Genomic DNA, 23,945 nt, shown 5'->3' with positions numbered 1-23,945 from the left:
TGGGAATTCACCGTCTGTGGAAATGCGCCCCAGAGAGGAATAAAGCAGTCCTCCTCACCTTGCTCTCCCCACCCGGACCCACTTTCCCCTCCCGCCTCGGCCCCCACTCCAACACCACCATCACCCCCTTCCCTCCCCCCCATCTTTCCCCCTTTCCCACCCAGGTGTCGGACCAGGCGGTCCCCACTTCCACCCTGCACCCCTTCTTTCCCCCCTGCACCATGAACACCAATGTCTGCGTGGAGCCCGGGCCGAGCCCGGAGGCCCCGGGCTTGCCCAAGGAAAGCCACCTGCCCGAGGGGGCCCTGAACAGCCTTGTGGATTACAACTCGGAGATGGAGCGCTACCGCTCGTTTGCCACCTCCTTCTACAAGACCAACGGGGGCGCCTTCCCGCAGGCAGCCAAGATCGCGCGCATCACCACCCCCATCTTCCCCAGCAGCGCCGCCGCTGCTGCGGCCGCCGCGCGCATCGGCATGTCCCCCTGGAACTGCGACAACGCGGCCACCGCCGCCGCCACCGCCATGCTCTGGGGCAGCGGCGGAGGCGGGGGCGGCGGCGGAGGTGGCGGCGGGGGCGGCGGCGGGGGAGGCGGGGGCAGCAGGAAATCCTCCTCTGCCGCCGCCTCCTCCTCCACCTCCTCCTCGGCTATCCTCCCCGCCGGCGGTGGCGGTGGCGGCGGCGGCGGTGGCGGCGGCGGAGGCGGCGGCGGCGGCGGTGGCGGCGGCGGCGGCGGCAGGACCAGCATGCACCACCGAAACGACTCCCAGAGGCTGGGGAAAGCTGGCTGCCCGCCAGAGCCGTCGTTGCAAATGGCAAATACTAATTTCCTCTCCACCTTATCCCCTGAACACTGCAGACCTTTGGCAGGGGAATGCATGAACAAGCTCAAATGCGGCGCTGCTGAAGCAGAGATAATGAATCTCCCCGAGCGCGTGGGGACTTTTTCCGCTATCCCGGCTTTAGGGGGCATCTCATTACCTCCAGGGGTCATCGTCATGACAGCCCTTCACTCCCCCGCAGCAGCCTCAGCAGCCGTCACAGACAGTGCGTTTCAAATTGCCAATCTGGCAGACTGCCCGCAGAATCATTCCTCCTCCTCCTCGTCCTCCTCAGGGGGAGCTGGCGGAGCCAACCCGGCCAAGAAGAAGAGGAAAAGGTGTGGGGTCTGTGTGCCCTGCAAAAGGCTCATCAACTGTGGCGTCTGCAGCAGTTGCAGGAACCGCAAAACGGGACACCAGATCTGCAAATTTAGAAAATGTGAAGAGCTAAAGAAAAAACCTGGCACTTCGCTAGAGGTCAGAGGAGATGATTTCTTGTTTCCCAGTCTACCCCCCTCCCTCCTTACTCCCCTCCCCTCTCCCCTTCAGGGCTTCTTGTCTGGCTTCAAGATGCAGTACCCCTTTCCTGAAGCTTCATTCAGGTTGTAAGATGCCGTTGTAGGTGGTGTGCGGAGGTCATGGCCTCTCCTCCACCCTCCCCAGCTGCACTTCGTGTGGAACCGCCCTCCAAATGGGGAGGGCGCACCTCCTTTTTATCTGTTGGGGAAAACTAATGTAATTGGTTTGAAAAATCAGAAGTTTCACATTCAATATGGTCAAAAATTTCCCTTGGTGGTTTAAAATGCTCCCTTCCCCTTATGATTTTTAAAAATATCTCTGCCCAAAAGATTGGACACCTCACTTTTTACATACTTTTACTAGCCAAGGGAGGCTTATTAGTGGCTCAGCTGTTACAGTGAGGACACAGTTTGTGGCACACAAGTCTATGTGCCCATTCAAAAACACACACAGACACACAGTAATCACTGAGGCTGAAATGTCTGGATTCTGAAGGGGATTTTCTGTCGTCTTCTAGAATAGTTTTTCTCTTCATCATGACAACAATGTTTCTGTTTCCCATTTTATTTTCTGCATGCCTGGTATTTTTTTTAAGAAAGCAGAAATAGTATAGAAAGCTGAACACTACCTGCAATTTTTAAGGATATGTAGAGTTATAATAAAGGGATGCAATTAGTTCACGTAATGATGGTGATTTTATTTAAGAATTGTTTTACATAGTTTCAAAAACGAATGACTCCTAAAACTCAGTTGCCAAAAAAATAGTGCTTTGGGTTCTGCATTGGACAAACTAACCATTTTGTGGTCACGAATTGTTGTATACACTAAACACAGGTTGGGTTGATACCCTATATGGTCAGTAATAGTTTCCTATGCCTATAAGTCCTTAAAAGAGACAGTGTACCAATTATCACTAAAGTAATTGTTCAATTAGGCTTTTAATTCTGTTAAATACAGTAATGTGTTTGCTGGAAATTTCATATGGTAATCTGATCAAAACAAGGAAGAAAGTGGAAAAATCACAGGTAAATGGTTTGGGTGGTATTTTTAGCAAAGAAATATGGGCAAATCATCATAATTAGCTTCTAGATAAATTTCACAGAGTAGATGGCTAGACAGGCGCTCATGTGTACAGGAGAACATAGGTGGTGGCGGTAGCCTGTGGGAGTATTCTTTGGGCTGAATTGTAGGCAGATAGTGGCTCTCACAAATTGTCATTAGAGGGGCACTTGCACATTCTTTTGAAAAATTGTGAGCACCGCTTAAAGTCGTTTTCTCCATGAAGGACTGGCCTTTAAAAGAATAAAAGAGAAGAGTTGGAGATCTTTCTTGCAGGTCTGAAAACAAATAAAATACAGATTTTTTAAAAAGCTTTATTAATATAAATTAAAGCAAAAAGTGCTTTGAGATTCCAAAAAACAAAATCAGTATATATTGGTAACATTATTGTTTGTGTTTTCATCAAAATGTTGCATTTATTCCTTTTTATAAGAAAACTCATCTCTTTGTTGAAAATTTGAGTTTAGAGTGATTTATTACATTTCCTTTGGCAACTCTGCTTAAGCAGAGATAATAGCAATTATGAAAATGTAGGTCCATGTATTTTCTGAGGTGGCAAAAATTAGTATTTATGTTTTGAATACTGTCTTTCTGGATTAATTTATTGTAACTTCTCTGGGTCTCTAAGGCCCATGGGAAATGAAAATTCAGTTCATCCTGAAATTTTCTGTCAATACCCAGTTGATAAGTATTGCATGGCTTTTATTTTTGCCTCTTGAACTACATGTTGTTGTTGCCAGTAATCCTCATCTTTAGCTAGATCCATGGCACTGGACCCAATTTAGGGTATGTAGTCAATAGGGCCACTCAGTAACTCTGATTTACTTAGTAAATTACCACTGGAGGAACTTACTGTGAGTGGCAATAAACTTTTTAGTACAGGTTTCTATGCTGATTTATTAGTCTAAACAAATTTAATAAATTTCTTTTTTCTTCCTTTTGATAGCTTTCCCACAAACTTGCGATGTTTGTATTCCTTAGGCATTTTAATCACATATGATTACATAGTACTGCTTTTTCATATTTTTAAAAATCCATTTGCTCAAAAGTTATATTGCTCTTCAAAAGGTGGGGTGTGAATGAGAGGGCAAAAAACTTCCCTCTTTGTAGAACTCTCTGAAGATGGTTTCCTAAGTACATGCTCTTCCCACCAGATATTGGGCCATAGGTCAAGGCTAAGATTATGAGTGGATTGCTGTTTGCCAGAAAGAAAGCAAAAGGAGTTATGAGGTTTTGGTTTGCTTGTTTAATTGATGAAGATTCTACCTAGATCATTCATAAAAGGCAGTGGTGGCATGATTGCCCTAAGTACATGTATAACCACACATACATGCATCTTAGAGTTGCAAGAAACCAGGTGGCCATGTGTCAGAGTGTCAAGGTTGACCTGACTGAGCCAAAGCTGGAACAGTGGCTGTGGATTGGTGGAAAGTCCTCCTGCTGACCTGCTTCCATCTCTAATTTGGTTCCTGCAATTTCTCATCATCTGTGGAGATGTTTTAGAGGCTGGCTGGAGGCCCAGGCTGAGCATAGTGATTTGGGAATATACCATGGCTATTACCTGTGGATTTCAGGCAGTAGCTAGTATTTGTTGGCTTTGAATTATAGATACCAATTAATATCTGGATTATAATCATTACATATATTCTTATTTATCCCTTCCAACCTCCTGTGTACTTCTTGTATTGGACTTATTCTCGTTCCAAAGATTGCAGGTAGAATCAGATTTTCAGGGTGAGAAAATGAAATTAAGATACACTCATGTGGTTGTGTTGGGATTCTTGCTCATGTCTTTTAAAGTCTACAATCCAGCATTCCTTTTAAAACTGCTGGACTTATTTACACATTTTCTACTTAGTCTCCTGTTAAGAGCATCTTAATGCCTCAGAAATATGTCTATAAAATCACCCCTTAATACATTCCATATGATAACAATGCACATAAAACTAACTTGGTTTTTGTATGATATTGTGCACTGTATGTTTGCATATAACACTGTTCATTTAGTTAGTTACCATATTTAAAAATAACCCATTATTAATTATTCAAAGCAGTTACTACAAATGCTGTATGCCACTAATGTGACAAAACTTACTTTGAAAACTTGTATCCTAACTGATCCATATTCCCAGAGAGCTTAAGAAACATGTGATTTTATATTATGATAAGTTATATAATAGCAGTTTGTCTCATACAAAGGTAGTCTTCACTTTTCATATTCACAGCAGTTGTATTTCTGATATTAAGATCTAACTTTTTAAAATATCCCAACCTGCTATGTATGGCTCAAGGGATAAAGCTGTCCCATGGGCAACCCCAGCCTCTTAGGTCCTGAACATTGTTCAGGTGACATGATTGATCTCTGTGGGACAGCATTAGAGACCACACAGATCTGGTTTCTCTCCCATTAGCTGATTTATGGAATTACATTAGTAAGCAGAGCCTCAGGAGATTTCCCTGCCCCCACTCTTGGCTCTCTGCTGTGAGTTCCACGCTGCCTATATGCAGGCCTTCCATGTGCTGGTGCAGGGACTTGAAAGGGCCATGTTATAATGAACAAACTGAGAAACTGTAAGGTCAGGGAAAAGGACAATTCCATTCTCTTTATTTTCTCTCTTTAAAATTTATATCCTGAATGTACAGGCCAACAATAAATTTTCACAAGTTGGGTTGAACTTCTAAGGGGTTTGGTGGAAAACATCTAGATATTGACCCAAACTTGATAACTAAGAGTGTTTTAGGGGAAGAAGGACACATTTGATATAGATGCTGCTAAGTTCTAAGAGCCCCAAACACATAAATGGCAGTCAAAAAATTCTGAGCAAAGTATTCTGTGCAGTCGTGCGGGAAGATGACACCTGCTTCCTGAAGAAATTTATCTGTAGATAACAGTAAAATAGGTGTGTCACTCAGAATCCATGTAGTTAAATAATAAAACCAGTCAATAATTGAACATGTCATAAGTTTTTGAAGTTTGGTGACTTAAAAAATTTTATAAATTTTATAAATCTTATAAATTGAAACACCTACTAATTTATCATTTTACATCATAATTTTAAAAATAAGGTTTCAATTTTCAGTTTCAAGAGTCAAAAACATGCCAGTATACAAATTAAAATGTGTGCTTTAATCTAAAAACACAAATGTATAACAAAGGGAAAGCTGAAAGCTTTAAATATATTCAAACAATAGTATATTAACATGAGAATGTAATAAAGAAATGATGTAGGAAAAAAGATACTGAATTTCATAAAAAAAAAAGCACAGAAAATTTCATCTTCAACTAAAGTCACAAAATAGATTTATTTGTAGCCAAGATAACAGGCTATAATACAAGTTCAATAAAATTCTCTTCCTGTTACCAGATTTAATATAAGATTGTTGTTTTTAAAAGAATACATGTTTTATAATTCTTTTTTAAAAGATTTTATTTATTTATTTTTAAAGAGGGAAGGGAGAGGTAGAGAGAGAGAGAGAGAGAAACATCAATGTGCGGTTGCTGGGGGTCATGGCCTGCAACCAGGCATGTACCCTGACTGGGAATCAAACCTGTGACACTTTGGTTCACAGCCCACACTCAATCCACTGAGCTACGCCAGCCAGGGCTCACATTTTTTATAATTCTTATTTGAAAATAATACCTTCCGCTGTCCAAATGTCGTGTCAATTATCAACAGTCTTTTGACTGGTAGTTAGGAATAGTAAAATAAATTATCCTATATGATTGGTGGTTTGACATTCAGCCATGATCAAACAAAATACAATCAGAAAGTCTATCAGAATAAATAACACTAACAAACTGTAGACTTTAAAAATATTTTGATATTTTAAATAAAAATGGTATCTCATGATGAGGGAAATAAAAGTTACTTGATTTTTAAACTGTAATGAATTGATTATTGTATTGCTCCATATTTTGCTTAATCTTAGCCAACTCTTCACCTGGGTATTCTAGGTAAGGGTTTTGTGCAGTCAGATTTACAGACTGATAAATATAGAACAATTTTAAAAAGTCTATAAGACTAAAAATGGAAATGTGTGCAAAAAATAGGCATTTCATCCCCATTCCCCCTGCTTGACCAGCGTGGAGACCAAACCTCTATGTTGGGGTGCCCCTGGACTCACTGATAGACTGTCCTTCATGGATACAAGAGTAAAACATAAAACTATTTGAGTATTCCCCAGAAATCAGTCACAGGTTTCATAAACAGTTCTGAAGTACTAGTTGGTGCTCTTAGAACTTACAGTTCAACTCAATAGGTCAAATTGTCTGAATATGTAGTTTACTTTTACCAGCAAACAATCCACTTTTTAAGCATAATAAAATGTCCTACTCACCAATAAATTTCACAAGAGCAGATCTACTTCCATTTCTGACATTTATTTTTACTCACATGATACAAAATACTAAAAACTCATGTATTTATCATAAAATATCTAATTATAGATTTAATTCATGATTTATTGAAAGTCTCATGTAAATGTACAAGTTAGAGAAATAATGACTTCTCTTTTAGCTTTCCTCTTATATTTAGATGGGTTTCAAAAGGCAAAATGAACCCAAAGTAATGGCAAAATCTTTCATTTTTATAAGTGTGACTTTCAGTCACTCATTAGGAAGGGAGATGACCTGGCTGGGGAAGCTGAGCACTCCAGAAAATGGCATTTTTTTCCAAAAACTTGTTTTCAGAAGTTTTTTTTTTTATAGGTGGGAATTTTGAAGATTTTGCACATGTGCAGTTTTGTTCTTTCAATTGTGCAGCGGTGGTTCTGCCCATTCCTGACGTGCTTTTTCATCCAGCATTGCGCTCTGATCTTTAGGCAGTTCAGAGTCTCAGGGGAGGGGCGCATGGGTGGTTCTGTCCTTCAGTCATGTCTTGTTCCATCACGTGCAAACACCTGTGCTGAAATGGAATTATTCTGCAGGGTAATCGAAAAGCCTGCCTGCGTTCAGCATCATGTGTTTTCCATTGTTTATTGAGTTATGTTGCACCATACTTCAGATGCGACAGCCATTTAATAATGTTGAAGACTCAGCTCTGCAGGGGCTAAAAGGATCCCAACAGGCTTGTTAACTTCTACTCTAAAACATTACAAGGAATATTTTTTCCTCTGTGAAGCTTTGGGGCGTTCTCTTAATTTATTTTAAGAGCATAAGATCCATAGTCAGGTATAAGAGGGAACCTGTTAAATTTTTTTGGTTTTTCTATGTTTTAATATTTAACCCTCCTATTTCACATTACATGTTTATTTAAAAAATGGCAAAGCAAAAAAATCAGTTTTCAAAAAACTAATACTGAAGATACATTCCTTTGACTAACATATACCAAATATAAATTATAATGAGAAAATATATCACTAGTTTCTTGGATCTTTATCTATAATTAAAAATTATATTTGGGCCATGTGGCCACATTTAGATGATAGGTTGTGGGAAGAGCCACCAATATCAAGTAACTTACCACTTGAGCAATATTATATGTATCAGTGTAACTTCTCTGACTTTACTTACTCATCTAAAATGGGGATACTAATATCAACCTGCCCTGCAAAATTTTAATATTGTGTGTAGGTGATGTTCTTTCCATACTCAAAAAAGCTATGAAACTTCCTGTTTCTGTTTTAGTCATCAATAACAAGTGGAGTGGAAAATAATTACAATTCAGTGCAACAACATGTTACTTAGAGTAGTTAGAAGTTAAAGCCCAGGTAGGCTATTTTGACTTGCATTTTCTGAACATTTATTTTAATCATCCAGTTCACCAAAGATCTGGCTTGATTTCACTTGGAAAGTGATAAACTCGATAAACAAGTTTTTCTGCATTTATAGCTCTAAAATGCCCAGGAAAACTGTACAAATTACCTAGAGTAGTCAGTCAGTGTGGTGAGCCAACGTAGTCATTGTAGAGCTCTTCATCTTTCCCACCAGTGGACACCACTGCCATGGATTTACCTTTTAATAGGTTGTGTGTGAGTGTGTGTGTGTGTGTGTGTTTCACTTTACTAACTGGGTGCCTTCATTTTGCAACTATTTTCTTTATTTGGACACACCCAGGGAATTATTCTGCATGTAAATCAGTGGGTTTAAAAAATCATTGTAAGGAATAAATGATTAAATGCTCATCATGAATTCTAGTTGGAGAACACATTCAACAAATACTGGAATAGTGTGGAGCTACTTTTGTTTTGGAAGATAGGTGTGTGTGTGTGTTGAGGGGGAGTAAAACAGACATACATATTGAGATAAAAAGTGAATGAAGCCACTATAAAGAGCTTTCTTTTTCCTTTCAATAAGAAAATATTTGTGAAATGAAGAAAGTTAATGAGCAATAATAGAAAAGGCTGGTGGGTTTTTTTGGAGAAAATTATGATAAATAAGCCCTAAAAGATTTGGAATGCTAACCAAGACAGCATTAAAAAGGAAAAAGGAATATTCAAACCAGGAAGCAATCTAATACATATTGTGTTTAGAAGGAATATTGTAACGTAAGATACAGAAGTTTTGCAGAGGGTGCAAACTATAAAAAGAATGGAGATTTTAGTGACTTGACTGAATACATTTGATTTGGGAATCAGAGCGAAGACTCGAGTTCAGTGGAGTGACAGCCGAATTAGAGACAAGGTAACACAGACTGTGTTATAGTGGATATTATTTTTACCTGTGCATTTGGAACATCTAGTAGAATGATTCCAAAGTGTAACCATACATCCAATATGGGTGTGAAGTGAGGTCCAGTTTGAATCTCATCTTCATCTTAATAATTAAATTCATATTTCCAAAGTGAAGAAAGTATTGGAATATGGGGGAAACTGTGCTGAAAATGCTGTTTCTTGCTCCAGGACTTTAAAAATAATACCTGGATGATTGATAAATCAAAGCAATAAAATCAAGTAGGATGAGAAGAGCAAGGGATATATATTCCCTTCAAGAAGAGCCATGAGCACTTCTATGTATTTCAGCAAATCTGGCAAATTCTGGAGAAGATATATTTTTCTCCAAAACTTTACATAGTGAAAAGAGATGAAAATTTAAAAAAAAATAATGGATTACATAGATTTAATTGTGTGGATATGATGATTCTGAGTGAGGGTGAATTAGTGGCAGAAAGATAACTTTTGTGGAAAAACTTATCAATGGAAAATGTTCCTGTTTATAGGTTGAATGAGGTCAGTGGATGTTGTAATGGACTCAAGAATTAGGAAAATAGATAAAATTCTGAGTTGTATGTAGATGGATGAGAAGTGAGATGTGTAATCTTCTAATAAACCTTGAATACTTTTATGCTCTAATTTTTCATTCATGAAAAACAGAATAGAGACCACTGGCTTTTTCTGCCCCAAAGGAAATATACAGTTATATTGGATATCCTATGTAAGGCTGCTATACAGAGAGTTAAACTCATTCTGAAGTGCAGTGGTTTTGGACCTTCCTCCTGTTATTCACATGGCATTGAGCTGTGTTTTCCAGACTTCAACAGACAGCACATCAGGGGTCCATGAAACCAGTGTGTTGGCTTACCACCAGAATTTTTACAAAGTAGCCTAGAATAGAGCAGAACAGAAAATACGAGTGTATCACATATAGTACATATGTGAGTACATATTGTTAAACTCCTTTTTCAGTTACATATGTACCCATAAATGTATGTGTATGCATGTACTAGGCTGCTGTGTCAAATGTGTTCCTAACTGTTGATTGCAGTAAAAAACATTTGAAAAATACTAGTTTGATAGCAACAACACTATCAAACACACCTGTAGTGAGGAAAGAAATTATATATGTAGACAGAAAATATAAACAAGATAAAGAGTAAAATTTAAGGGTGTTTTTATAAATAGTTTCTTTACTGTTCTAGGCAGATCTGTACCTTTTCTGTATACTCATGAATACATGGTATATTACTAAGCATGTGGCAAACCATTGGTCAGTTGAATTTAACAAATCTTTAGGGAGGGACTGTTAATCTCTAAGACATTCAGTGAGTGTTGTGGATACTAACACACACAGACACGTGCACACACGTGCGCACATGCATCCTATTTTAAGGAATTCCATTTTTTCTTTATTCCTAACTGGTTCTTTTCAATATCCATGTAATTTCCTAACTATATATTTTATTGCATCCAAGATACTTGTTTCCAGTTTATTTCTCAGTCCAAGAAATGTACACACTTAAAATGTTATAATTGAAATTTTAGAAATCTTCGGAGCATCTCACACCTATTCAGAAATCTTGGGATTCCTTGATTCATCCCTGGCTTAGTTCTTCCCCAGATCTAGATAAGAAATACAAACTGCTACCTGTGATCTCTACTTGGGTACATCATGTACTTACACAGTGTAGTATTAAGTTTTCTCTTAGCATTCCAAACTTTTTCAAGGAATAAGAAAAATAGAGCACTTGCCTTGAACGTTTGAACATACTGAGAATCTACAGTATGACTTATTATTTCAAACATATTTTACAAAGTACTGGAAACCCTTGTATGACCTGAATAGGAGAAAGAGCCATATAGAAAGAAAGAAGTAAAGAAAAGAATAAAAAGAGGAAGGGAGGAAGAGAGGGAGGAAGGGAGGGAAAAAGGGTGGGTAGGCAGACCGTAGAGTTATAGACTAAAGGGAAATCATAAAGGAGACTCTTGGCAGAAAGGATTATTAGTTTCAAGGTTATGTTCTTGAGTCTTGTTTAAATAAGAAATTACTGGAAATGGTTAATGTCTCAAAATTTTGGGGAAGATGCCATGAGTCTGGGTGTAGCTTCACTAGACTGCTCCTCTCATTGTTTCTTTTTATTTACCATAGTGAAAAAACAATTTTCAGGGGAACCGGGTTTTTTTTCCTTCTTCTAATTTCTTTTTAAGAGTAATTCTTTTAGGTCTGCAATTAGAAATGTATAAAGGCCAAAGACGGGAAAATTAGTGCTCAAAATTAATGATGGCTCTTAGAAAGACATAGGCTATGCAATGTCCATAAGCAACTAATTGTTCAAAAGTAGTGTAATTTTTATTTTTTATATTTTTGTTAGTATGTACCTTTTATTTTTATTTATTTTTGTGTGTTTATTTACTTAACCATTTCCCTTTTTTCCTTTATTTATTCGTATTGTTGTTCAAGTGCAGTTGTCTCCATTTTCCCTCCACCACACTCTCCCCCGCCCCACCCATCCCTGCCTCCTAGCCTCGATCCTACCCCCTTTGTCTTTGTCCATGTGTCTTTTATAAATATTCCTTCACAAACCTTCCCCTTCTTTCCCCCATTATCCCTGTCCCCACTCCCCTCTGGTTACTGTCATTTTGTTCTTTATTTCAATGTCTCTGGTTATATTTTGCTTGCTTCTTTGTTTTGTTGATTAGTTTCCACAAAGTAGTGTAATTTTTAAATGATTGTAAGGAGAACTTCCTGGAAAATACAGAATTACATATATAGAAAAGACTCCAGAAAAAAAATGACAAAGAATATTAATCATTGTATCTTATAAATCCTATGCCTGAAAAAAATTAGGCTTATTAATTTACTTTGCTGGTCAAATCTGTGAAAGTTCCTGTGCACAAGATGGAGGACATGATATTTACAGAAGAAGAAGAAGTTCATGCATCCTCTGAGAAGAAACTTCAATCTAAATACTTGAGGTCTTGCTGATGTCAGGGTAGCAGAGAATGCTTAAGAGTTCACATCCTCTTAATGAGACAGATTAATGAAAAAATATTTTTAAAGAGCTAAGTAATCTATAACAACTTGATAAAATTAAATTCTAATAATTGTTGATTTTATACTTTTTCCTTTTATTATCTCAAAGGAGCATTAAGAGAGACACTAAAAAGTCAGAATGATTATGAATCTGAACATTCATCTAGATGATGATTGCATTTATTTTAAAAAATTAAAGGAAATACTCCAAAAGTTACATATTATTTTCAGAAGTATGGTTATAACCATGCACATTACCTTGATGATAACGTCTCATTGATTCAAATGATTGAAATTTTCTCTAAATGAGACATAAAATATGCTTTGGTTTCCGGGTTGGGACTATCTCAGTGGTTGGCTTTTTGTCATAGAAGATTCTGAACCAAGTGAAGTTCATTAGCTACATCCAAATGTTATGGAGCTTAGCTTAAGAAAACATTTCTATTAAACTTTTGTTCACTTGTTATATAATATAGAAAAAATGAATATTCAAAAAATTCACATATCTATAATTATAAAAGGGAAGCACTGTAATTTGAATTGCTTTTATAAAGCCGAGGTGTAACTGTTGTATTTTACTTGAATGTAAGTTAGAGGCTGTTCAAATCATAGCTTTCATAGCTTAAAAAAGTCACCTCTTAATATTTTTCAGTCCCCTCCTATTTCCTCACAACTTTTACATTAATGTTTTTTCTTCTCTTCAGTGAATAACAAGACAGTTTACTGTCTGCTAATTTTGAAAATTAACCAAAATTTTCAAAATTGTCCAACCATGTGCTCATAAAAAGAATGCTTTTGTTTTTCAATACCTGATTAGCAATGATCTCACCTAGAGGTATTGTTGGATTCAACAGAAATTAATAGAGCCACTCAAAGGATAGGTAAAATTACTTAATTTTTATCTCTACTGTGTGTGTGTTTAGATTTATTTATAATATAGCCATCTATATTTGTGTAAATATCCATAAGTGACATATAGACATATAAATAAAATGAACTTTAGGTATTTCAGTCATTCTTGACAATGGATTATTAACCTAAATTTTGCTCTTTGAATCTTAGTTTTACTTTTAATTTCATTTCTCACTCACTTTTATACAAAAGGTTAAAAATAATTTGTAAAGTAATTTTAAAAAAATACCTTTTTAATTTGTGGATCACTGAAAAATTTTCCTCTTTTTGCTAGTACCATACTATTAGAATTTATTTTTATGTTTCTAAGTCCACAAACATTTTAATCACTAAACTACCTATTTATAATACAGTAAATTTACTTATTCATCGGAATGATGTGGTTTGAAGTGCTTTTACCAAAATTAATTGACATGTAATGCTATATTGCATTAATCAAGGGACTTGCCTAAATGAAGTGGTTACATTCGGTGCTAGCACCAAAAGTGGCTGCCTTTTCTGCTCCCGTCTTAACCAGTGTGAAGCATGATTTAAGCTCTTACTTTCCCTCCCGCCACATCACTCCCACCCCGCACACAATTCCCATTTTGACTATTTTCCTAAGGACCTCTGCCATCATGTTGACTTGAGTTAGTACCATTAAAACATAATGCATAAACTCATCTTTCCATTTACCAGAGTTAACCGGGCTTACCTTCTAAAGTCATGCCATCACTGTGGTGTAGTGTTCGTGTAGGAGGGTAGAAAGAGGAAGAGTCCTTCTGTCCCCAAGGCAGAAGGAGTCTCAAGAGCAACAGGCCACAGAGAATCGATACTAATGAAAAGGCCATCTCTAGTTTTCACCATTAATCAGAAAAATCCTGGCCACAAATGTCAATTTGGAAAACAAAAAAGTAAAATGCTCCTTATAATAATATTTGAGGCCTCCCAAATTTGGGTCATAAAATTATTCAGTTACTTATTTGGTGCCTTCCCCCTTCTAAAGAATGATGTAACATTCCAATTAGTGATAATTTTGCCAGATGTTTTTTTAGTTTACATCTGGACAATGGGCAAAATAAGATGTGAATATACCAAAGTCTTATACAGTTTATATGATAAGTGAATCTGAATTATGAGAAAACTTAAACTGATACATAATATATATTATCTGATACATATATATTGCAGCAGAAAAGAAGAGAAAGTAAGTTAGGTATAATTTAAAAAGAGGAAACTGTATACATACATCAATCTACATATTTTTACATTAAGGTATCACTAAAATACAAACTTCTGGTTTATAATAGTAAATTACTGGAGTATGAGATTATCATCTATAGTAGATTAATTATCTCTTAAACTTACCAGCTGATGCTATACCTATGCTAGCTGATAATTCTGTTATAGTTGCTGGACTATGATTTTTAAAAATATGCTATTTATAAAGAGGATATGGAAAATATTTCTGCTAAAACCATTTTGGAGAGTCTCTAACATTGGCTAGGTATCATTTTAAACCAATTAATTATTCAACAATCTGTGTTAATGTGCACATGTATGTGTACTGACATTCATAACATTATATATAACACAGTTTCTATTTCCAAGTAGGTTTTTCAATTTTTTCAGTAAAATAGTTAACCTATATAACTTCATGTTTTAGCATTCTTTGTGAATTAAATAATAAAAAAGTAGTTTATTCCACTCTCAGGGGTTCTCTTCCTTTTGTTCATCTAAAGCACCCCCAAGATTGAAACATATAATCAAATATCTATAAGCAAACAATGGTATTTACTATTATCTTTTATCATTTTCAGTTACTTTTTATTGCAAAATTCAGTGGTCCATTAAGGTTTCCAAGTTTTAGTGTGAGGAGGCAAATCAAATACAATGGGTGTTGCCAATGTCAAGGCCTCGGACAACCAGGAGTTTAAAAACTTAACTGTGGGCTCCTCACAGAGAGAGCAATATTCAGAATAGTTTACAACAGGGTGTGTTGGCTAACTAGTTTCAAATTGCCTTGCTTTTGGGTAGAAAAATTATCATTATATGTGGGAATCAGAAAATGATTAGATGACTTATGTTTCTTTAGTAATAAATGGTATTGGAGGAAATTAGTTTTTGCTTAGTGTAAGAATAACAGCACCCCAAAAAAAATTATTTCAGCTTGAAAATCACCACATTAGATCCATCTTGTTTCACAGTAGAATTCTGAAGCCTAGACAAATCACTGAGATTTTTTATTAGAAAGTATATGAGTAAATATTGGAAAGATATATTTAACTTAAGATACAGAATGTGGTAATATCATCACTATCTCGATTTGTAACTTCTGTACTCTGAAATATATTTTAGCGTTGAGTCACTCTTTGAAAACTCATGTCTAACTCTGTTAAAAATGATTCATTTTATTGTGTCTTGAATATGCTACATTTTACATGCTTGTAGATACAAATAGCCGGTCCCACATATCTCCATGTGTACAGTTATAGATACACCAAATTCACTTTTTAGAAGGTGAGTTTTTATTAGATGGTTTATTTTTAATGAGATGTAGAGACCTGAGCAGCCTGAAGATACCATAGTCCCCGTGACTGCTTAGCAGACACCAAAAAAGAGAAGCCTAGGCTTAATCCTTAAAGTGTCGGCTTTTGGGAATCTTATTTATTTTGTTGTTTAATTATATTTCGTTGCAGATTTGATGAAAATCACACTGAAATACATTTCTTCCAGAGACATGGATATGTATTCGTATTTTTAAAATGTAAATGTACAATGTACTTGGGCGTGGATCATACCATTCTTCTAGTCAAAGAAATGCGCTGGCTTTTTAAAGTTATTTAGGAGGGAAACAGAAGGCATTCCTTTAAGCTTGAAGGTCGTTTCATATCTGGCTCATATAGGGATGAATTCTCTGGAACACCATGCTTTGCAGCAGAGCAGGAAGGAGAAACGGGGGCTGCAGGTTTCTTCCCAGGCCTCCTGGGAGCAAGACTGCTGTTCCTCAGTGTTCGCACCTGCGTGAGCAGTGAAGGCTGCCTTAAACAATGCTGATCAACTCAATTCTATTCTTTACCTCCCAGCCTCCTTCGCCTCCTTCTCTTCCTGGGGAATCTGGCTTTCCTGTCACTCAGGATAACGATTTCCTGCAAGCATCACTGAAATCCAGAAAGTCACTGTAATCTCATCAAGAGTGTGATTCCCCAGCCAGGACTCTTGAATTTATATAACCTAAAGGTAGCTGGTCAGGGTGCATAATCCCCTAAGTTGGTCTGGGAGCTCCTGCACCATTTGAAATGGATGTCCTCTGACAAAGATGGCCTCATTAACTGACAAAATTAGAGAAGATATATCCCCAAATTAATACAAGCAGAAACCTGTAATTTAACCCAATATGTTGCCTGTGAATTTAACCAAATATGTTTCAATGTTGCTTCACTCATCTTGAAAAGAACTTAGCCCAGGCCTAACGTAAATTTCCAGTGAGCCCAGTGGAATGTGGGCACGAGATTGGATATGCATCCTGCATTTTTGTGGCATATGGGACACCAAGGAGCTCTGTTACTTTTTAACCCTGAAATAAAACTGTTAGAGAACTCTCACTTCCAGTTTCTGGTTGAATGCCTTGAAAATTTGTTCTAATCGATGTGCCAGTGTTTTTTGTTTGTTTGTCTTCTCATATTTTAGGTGATTACTCAACTAGTCATTTTTATGCTTTACGACCTCAAAAATACTACTTTAAGAGAGAAATCATTTTTAAGAGATGCTTCCCTACTTCTCCCTTCCCCTGGAGCAGTAGATTGTCCATATACTTGTATGTGGAGATACATACAGGTCTCAATGTATGCACAATAATATGTACACATCACAGAGCTATTTTGTGAGAGCTCATGTTCGTATAGAAAACCAGCTCTCTGTTTTTCTCATTGCATTATCTAGTTTTTGTGCTAACAAGCATTGAGAAGTGCTTATCTTTTTTTCTCACAATTACCTTTGATCTCAGGGTCATTTTATAAAGCTTGTTTTTTTCCTAAATATTACAAATAACATTGAGAATTGGAAAGGGTCACATGCAAAGAGCTGGTAAAGAAATTTAAAAATGTATCTAAGACATGAGTTCATCTAATTTTTTAAAAATGCACTCCATGTATTTTTGTTTATCTTCATAAACATATATGTTTATCAAGATACAAAATTATGTAAATACATACTTACATTCTTGTTTCCAGTTGGCATCTGAGAGTAAGCTGGCATCTCTGTGTGACCTACTGTACATGTAAATGTGAATCTGTATGAATATATATGAACATGTTTATTTTTCATATGTGAATCTTTAATTGCATGGATATGCTTGGATCTAACTGATCTTGTTAAAAATGACTACATTTATGTAAGTATGCATACTCAAATAAAATACATTCTTAGCTGGCATCAGGCAGGAAGTTAGCATCTGCTGTAAACTTCTAAGTTTTCAGTTACTACTTGTGTGTGTGTGTAAAGCATGGATATTAGAATGACTATACTGTGTTTCTTATTACTTCATATTTTTCCTTTAATAATGATTAAATAAATGTAAGAGCATATATAATTATTACAGATATCACTAAAAGTTAATTTGAGAAAGCAGTAAAGGGTTTTTTCTCAATAGTCAAGCAAACAGTGGAGATCCAGGGATGCATAGTGAGCTGGAGAAAATAAAACAGATGAAACCATGCAGAGTGAAAAATAAAATATTAGTAAGATGTGTACCATTTTTATAGGAGCAAAGGACGTTTTTGTTTATACATTTAGAAAATACTTCACAAGTTGAATATTTTTAGAAAATATATACCTATATGCAAATTGGGATTAGATACCATTAGTTTGTTCTTAACACATTCGTTTTGAAATTTATTGTGTTGACTATGTTTTAAGTACCGATAGTGAACACATTTTTACTGTCCAAATGGTTATTTTATATATTTAAATTTCTATTTACCTCACTTAATACACTTTTGTTTTTAGATGATATTGCTACAATAGGACTATATCAATAAAATAAGTCATGTGTGAGAAATAAATAAAAGCTAACCCCAATTATCAAAAAGTATTTGTAGTAGAATTTTTAATATATTTTCTGAAATAGGAAATTCAAGTGCTGTTAACACTTCACAACGGGTGTGTGTGCACGTATTCTTCTCTACCTACTCAATGTTTTGGTAACAGTCAACATTCTTATTAATATACTTGTTTATCCTCAGCAGCCATCTTACAGTCTGCACAGGCTTGTTGGACTAGTCTGACAAGGAATGGAATTAGCTCCCTTTCATTTACCCGTATAATAAAATTTACTCTTAGCTTGTTTCTTATGTACCTTGAATATGTACTCATGTGATTGTTTTATAAAAGAGAGTTTAGCATGATGAATTGATGTAATGTTAATATATAGGGGAAAATTCAATAGCTTATCTACTATGGAACCAGAAAAAAACCCATAGTAACTATAAGCTTTTTATTTAAAGAATTGCTCAAACTTTTAGTGCTAGCTTATTATTTCTTTGGAATATAATAGTATTTTTATGATATAAGAGGATAGCTATGCTTCATTGAGTGTTGTTGGTTAGATAAGTTTGTTTTATATATGACTTTAATTTATTAAAAATGCAGACATACTTTAAAATAGTGATGTGTTTTGTCGGTATTGTTCTGATTAGATTATATGTAAGAATGTTTAGCATTAGTAGTTAAGTAATAGAAGTAATATTTATATAATATTTATTGTAGTCCTGTCATAAACGAAATTCTCCAGAATGAAAAAAATCACTTCACTGAATTCTAAACATCAGCCTTACAGAGGATGCATGTGTATGTAGCAGACACAGATTTTAAGCACCACTCACTGGCTGGGCTTCCTGCTGTGGATTATCAGCATGAACCATACCATTTATTCTGGTTGCTATCCATGTTCAGACTGTTTCCTCTTTCTTAGACCAATGTGTTTTAATTATATTTAGTAAATTAGCATTAAAGTCAATATTCTGATTTTTGTAATGTGCTAAGTTTGAACATTTATTTTGTATTAAATGTTGAAATATATAAGTCATTATGTTGAATCTTGCTGACTAAAAATATTGCTGAAGTATAAAGGAGGAAATTCTAATTTTATATTGGCATAGAAAGAAAGCTTAACTTGTTTTCTTGCTCTTTTTTTATAGAGAACACCTGTTCCCAGCGCTGAAGCATTCCGATGGTTCTTTTAAAGCAGTAGTATATCTTATTTTCAAGGCATTTGGAAGTGAAGGGCAAACTAATGTCTTGTTTTAAGAAACTGCTTAGTCCACCACTGAAGAAAATATCCAGATACTATTTTCATTTTATGTATAGGGGTTTCTTCACAAAAAAAAGGAAAAGAAAAGAAAAGAAAAAAGACATATAAAAGTAATCTGGGAGCTTGGGGAATTGGCCAGTCTATTTACTTTCAATACACTGATTCTTTGATGTAATTTAGCTATACTAGTGAAGTTGTTGTCTATTTTGAAAGTGGCTGTAAAAAATAAGTTTGGGTAAACCCCTGCTGTAAAATCCTGTATCTTTGCAAAGTACATATCTATACTTCATTTTCAAATATATGTGTTTCGGTACTGTAAACTGTACAGATAGCAGCTTGTATTTTGTGTGTTTAGACACAAGGAGACAATCACGTCTGAGCATCTATGGAGAGTAACAGTTTGTACACAACAGTATGGTTCTGCGAGTTAAATCTGGAGCAATAAATTTTAGCTTTAAATATTTTTTGCCAGTTGTTTCTAGAAGCAGCAACAGCAGTGGCACATTTTGCCACGCATCTTTCCGTAGAGACTTGACACCAAGTTTTACAAAAAGAAAAGATTATGATGCATCCAGCAATTACCTGCAGTTGTATTGTTATAGGAGGGGAAGATGTGATGAGAGTTTCAATTAATCTTTTGAGCACTATATTAGAGTAGTGGTTATGCACTTGCATTGCTTACAAACGAGTTGTACAGAAGGGTATACCTCCCAAATACTTAGTGTAGTTGACTTGTCTTGGGTTGCACTGTAAGGCGGAGTACTCTGAGTAGGTGGAACATGCAGAATCAGTTGTATAATTTTTAAAACTGTTTTCTAGGATACAGAATAAAAAATATTTCTTAGGGGGAGAAATCCATGACTGAGTTTTTTTTTAACCAGCCTAGCAAGGGCTGTATGTATTTTTTGTTTGTTTATTTTTGCTTCTTTTTTTGTAGGAAAAGAAAACAATAAAATGTATCCAAGTGTTTTAATTCCATGTATGATATTAAATGGGTAGTTTTGTTTTAAAATTTGAACACGGCAAGGCTTCTGCATTGAGGCATGGCTAGGTATATTTTTAAGTAAAAAAATTACATACATTCTGAAAAGTGAGGCTTTTCAAGTCTTTCGTTATTTCCTTTTCTCATAGCCTCCCACTTGGACCAGTGGCCTTCCCCTAGGCCTTCAGGGGAATGTTCCTGTTGCTCCCTTTCCCATTCTTGTCACTGAGTGATGCTGGCATGCCTGAGAAGTCTGGACCCTAGTCTGTGGAATTCCGTAAATGCAAACAGCATCCAAACACAAACGGGTAATGCTTTGTAGGGCCTGGGCTACCTTTTCATGTAGGATTGGGTTTTCTTATGGGAGTCTGGGCTCCTATGGCTGTCCCAGTAGGACAAATAGTATTTGTGATGGCATGATGCCTCAGAAGTTTATTTCTTTTCATTTGGTCAAATGATAGAGACGTTTCAGCCTTAGCAATGAAACAGAGTTTAGCAAAAACACATAGAGTATCAAAGTTGCCATGTCAACTGTCATTTTTTTGTTCTTCATCCACTAGCCAGTTATTTTAGCCTATGGCATCCATTAGCCTTTTAAAAAATTTTAGCAAAATGGATCATACGAAGGAAAAGAACTTGAGAAGAAAAAGGGTGATGGGAAGGACTGCAAAACTTTAGAAAGACTAGCAGATAAGTAACTTGAAAAGGCTAGTTGTAGTTTTGAATGGGTAGTAATATGACAGATTTTTTAACATGTGGAAGGAGCCTTCTTCATAAGGATTCCGGGGGGAGGTGTGGATAAGGTGCTAACAAGTGCCAATGTGGAAAACAAGTGCACTTTGACTTGCCTAGAACATGAGTGCAAGGTCTACAGTTACGGTCCAGTCACCTTTTTAGGACAATTCCTGAACACCTGTCTGTTACACCTATCCATGTTTAGAGAAGAGAACTAAATAACCGCAAACTAAGACATGCTGTGTATTGGTTTTGAGATAGCTTTCTACTTGCTGTATATTCGTTTGAGGTTTTCTAGTTAGAATTTCCATTTCAGCTGTGGAAACGTGAGCTATGTGAATTCTTTCTAGTTTCCTTTTTTATTTTACCTATTTTTAACTGATTTCCTAATTAATTACAAGAAAATGAAAACTTACTTTCACATTTGAATGGTCATCTTGCCTTGCTCTTTGGAAAACGATGATCATTGTCCCGGAAGTGAAACGGCCTCCGTTCTCTGCGGCTGCGATAGGCGCACAGTGACGAGTAAAGATCTCATCGCAGTGTACGAGAGAGTCAAAAACACATGCTAGTGTTGCATGTCTTGATGTGTTTTTGTTTGTTGGTTTACTTAAAGAACTAATGAATCTGTATATTGTAAAATGTGGTGTTTTACATGTCAATTCAATTTTTAATGAAAGAAAATCTGTTGATTATTAAAATGGAAACGTGTAGCTTTTCTTTAGTTTTCATATATGTTCTTCTTGACTTTTTTTACACCACCCATTTTTTATGTTTTTGCTAAAACTCTATTTATATAATATAGGGTGCATATAAAAGTTTTCGTTGATGATGTCACTCTTCTGGTCTCACTCCCCTTCCCTTTTTTCTGAGTCTATGTACCGAGAACTTGTAAAGCATATCATTATAACCCTAAGGAAGTGATTTAAAGGTTTACATTTTCATGATTTTAAAATACCAATGAAATGTAACTTTTAAAATTTCTCACTGCATGTTTTTTTAGTCAGAACCAAGAAATTCAGATTATACAATTAAATTACAGATCTGGTGGACTATCGATACAACTTAAAAATGACTTATCAAATAAGCCAAATAAAAAGCTTTGTGAAAGAGGTCTACATACACAGGAGTCCTGATTTGCCTGAGTGTAGACCAGGAGATGCTGTATCCTGTCGGCATTTGGGGAGGGCATGGAAAGACCCTGGGGCGTTGGTGTACTGTGCACCAATTTCCTTGTCAGCTGTCACTCAGCACCCTCACATCACGAGAACAGCATAATGCAAGTCTCTTTTCAGGCCTTTAGACTGAACTGGCTTTCTGATAGATGCTACCTGTCTGCATGCAAGTGGAGGCCTATATACAAGGTAGATACTTATCTATGCTTGGGAGAAAAAAACAGTGAGTCTTCCTCCACTGGAAGAGTATATAAAAACGTCCCCTGGCTGCTTAATTCCAAATACCCAACTTTCTTCTTCTAAACACATTGATAGGGAGCAAGAGCTGGTGGGTTTCCTGTGAATTAATATTAAGCACTCACTAAAAGAAAGTAATATTCCCATTCTTTATTCAGAACCCCTGGCATGTAAATTGTACAATTAATCCTAATGCATATAAAGTCTTTAAGCTGATAGTATCTGTAATCAAATAATGAAAAAAGGAAAGTGGTTAAATGAACACACCATTCAGGGTCAGATATGTTCAGCACAAAGCTGTAGTGGGTCTTTGATCATGGTGATATCAAACAGTTGGTTCTCATGTAACAGCTAAATGTTTCCGATTTTGTTTTTATTACATTTGGCAGTTTCACACTGAGATCTGTATTCCTAGTGAATAGAAGACAGCTACTATGTAAGGAGGGATTCCATTTTCACAACTGCAAGGAAGTCAGAGATGTTTCAGGAACATGGGCCACAAAATGTACTCCTTTCACAGTGTTCTCCTATTCTGAACTGTGCAGTTATCTATTAAATTTTCTAATAGATATTTGTGTAAGGTGTATGTATGCTTGTGCAATTATAAAAAAGCAGTTTTGGAAAACAGTGTATTTATTAAAGAAAATTACTTATGGGGCATGTACAAAACTGTAAAAAAAAAAACTTTAAAAAACACATTTGATTTGCCCAGTAAAGTTGTTTTTGTGAAATTTATGTGTTGTTGAATAAAGGACTTTAGTACTCAAAATATCTCTATTTTTCCATGAACAAATTTTTATTTGTGGTATTTTAAGTAATGAGCATACAATCCTGAAAATCTAATTTTGTTTATGATAAAAAAAGTTTATAATTCTACACTTGCCCTAATGTTAGCAAAATGAATACTGTATGTAAATCTTTCATAAAATATGCCAATTTGTTCATTTTGTTTCTCCTCATATATTTTGTCTTTCTCATATATTTAAAGAAGGAAAAAAAAGAACATGAATTTTTTCACATTTCCAAAGGTTATGGTTTTGTTGAAAGCTTTAAAAGGTCACATAGAGGAAGAAACAAATCTATCCAAACTCTTCTCCTTCCTCTCCATCATAAGTGTGCCAGGAGAAAGCAACCCATGAATTTCTTGTGAACGAAAGTCCTGGTAATAGCACTTGGAAGCAGCAATGTGCAACAATGGAATTCTGTCTTCAGCCACTCCCAGCAATTCTCTGAGATTAAACTTTTATTGTGCTACATTTTTAAAAATTATGGAATATTTTGGTCCACCCATGCTGTTTATTATTTGGTGGTGGATGTGCTTAACCCTTATTTCACTGCTTCTCAAACAAAGATTTAATCATTTTGTTGTCTCTTTACAAGAAATGTAGGACTCAGATTTATGTCTTGGAAACCTTTAATATTGTTACAAACATGGAACTGCAAACAGTTGAGAGAGTTCATGTCCACAGAAAATAATATCACATTAGAAGATTTTTGTCATTTTATGAATTTCAAGATGTGATCTGTT

At 36.0% G+C, this 23,945-nt stretch overlaps 1 protein-coding gene and 1 long non-coding RNA gene across 2 annotated transcripts in view; one reads left to right on the top strand and one right to left on the bottom strand.

The window, feature by feature from the left end:
- Nucleotides 1–1,072, bottom strand: part of LOC123806954 — a 111,075-nt gene extending 110,003 nt beyond the window's left edge. Inside the window, exon 1 of the long non-coding RNA XR_006783551.1 lies at nt 982–1,072. This is a non-coding gene — a long non-coding RNA (uncharacterized LOC123806954). The remainder of the gene's footprint in view (nt 1–981) is intronic.
- On the top strand, nt 207–23,186 carry CXXC4 (CXXC finger protein 4). The gene is made up of 2 exons (XM_045820437.1): nt 207–1,298; nt 19,176–23,186. The coding sequence occupies exons 1-2, from the start codon at nt 222–224 to the stop codon at nt 19,218–19,220; spliced, it is 1,122 nt and encodes a 373-aa protein (XP_045676393.1). The 5' UTR covers nt 207–221; the 3' UTR covers nt 19,221–23,186.
- Nucleotides 23,187–23,945: the final 759 nt, after the last annotated feature.

Source organism: Phyllostomus hastatus, unplaced genomic scaffold (assembly GCF_019186645.2).
Source record: "Phyllostomus hastatus isolate PE091 unplaced genomic scaffold, TTU_PhHast_1.1 phas_scaffold_39, whole genome shotgun sequence".
Taxonomy (NCBI): domain Eukaryota; kingdom Metazoa; phylum Chordata; class Mammalia; order Chiroptera; family Phyllostomidae; genus Phyllostomus; species Phyllostomus hastatus.
This window is presented reverse-complemented; position numbering and strand designations above follow the sequence as displayed.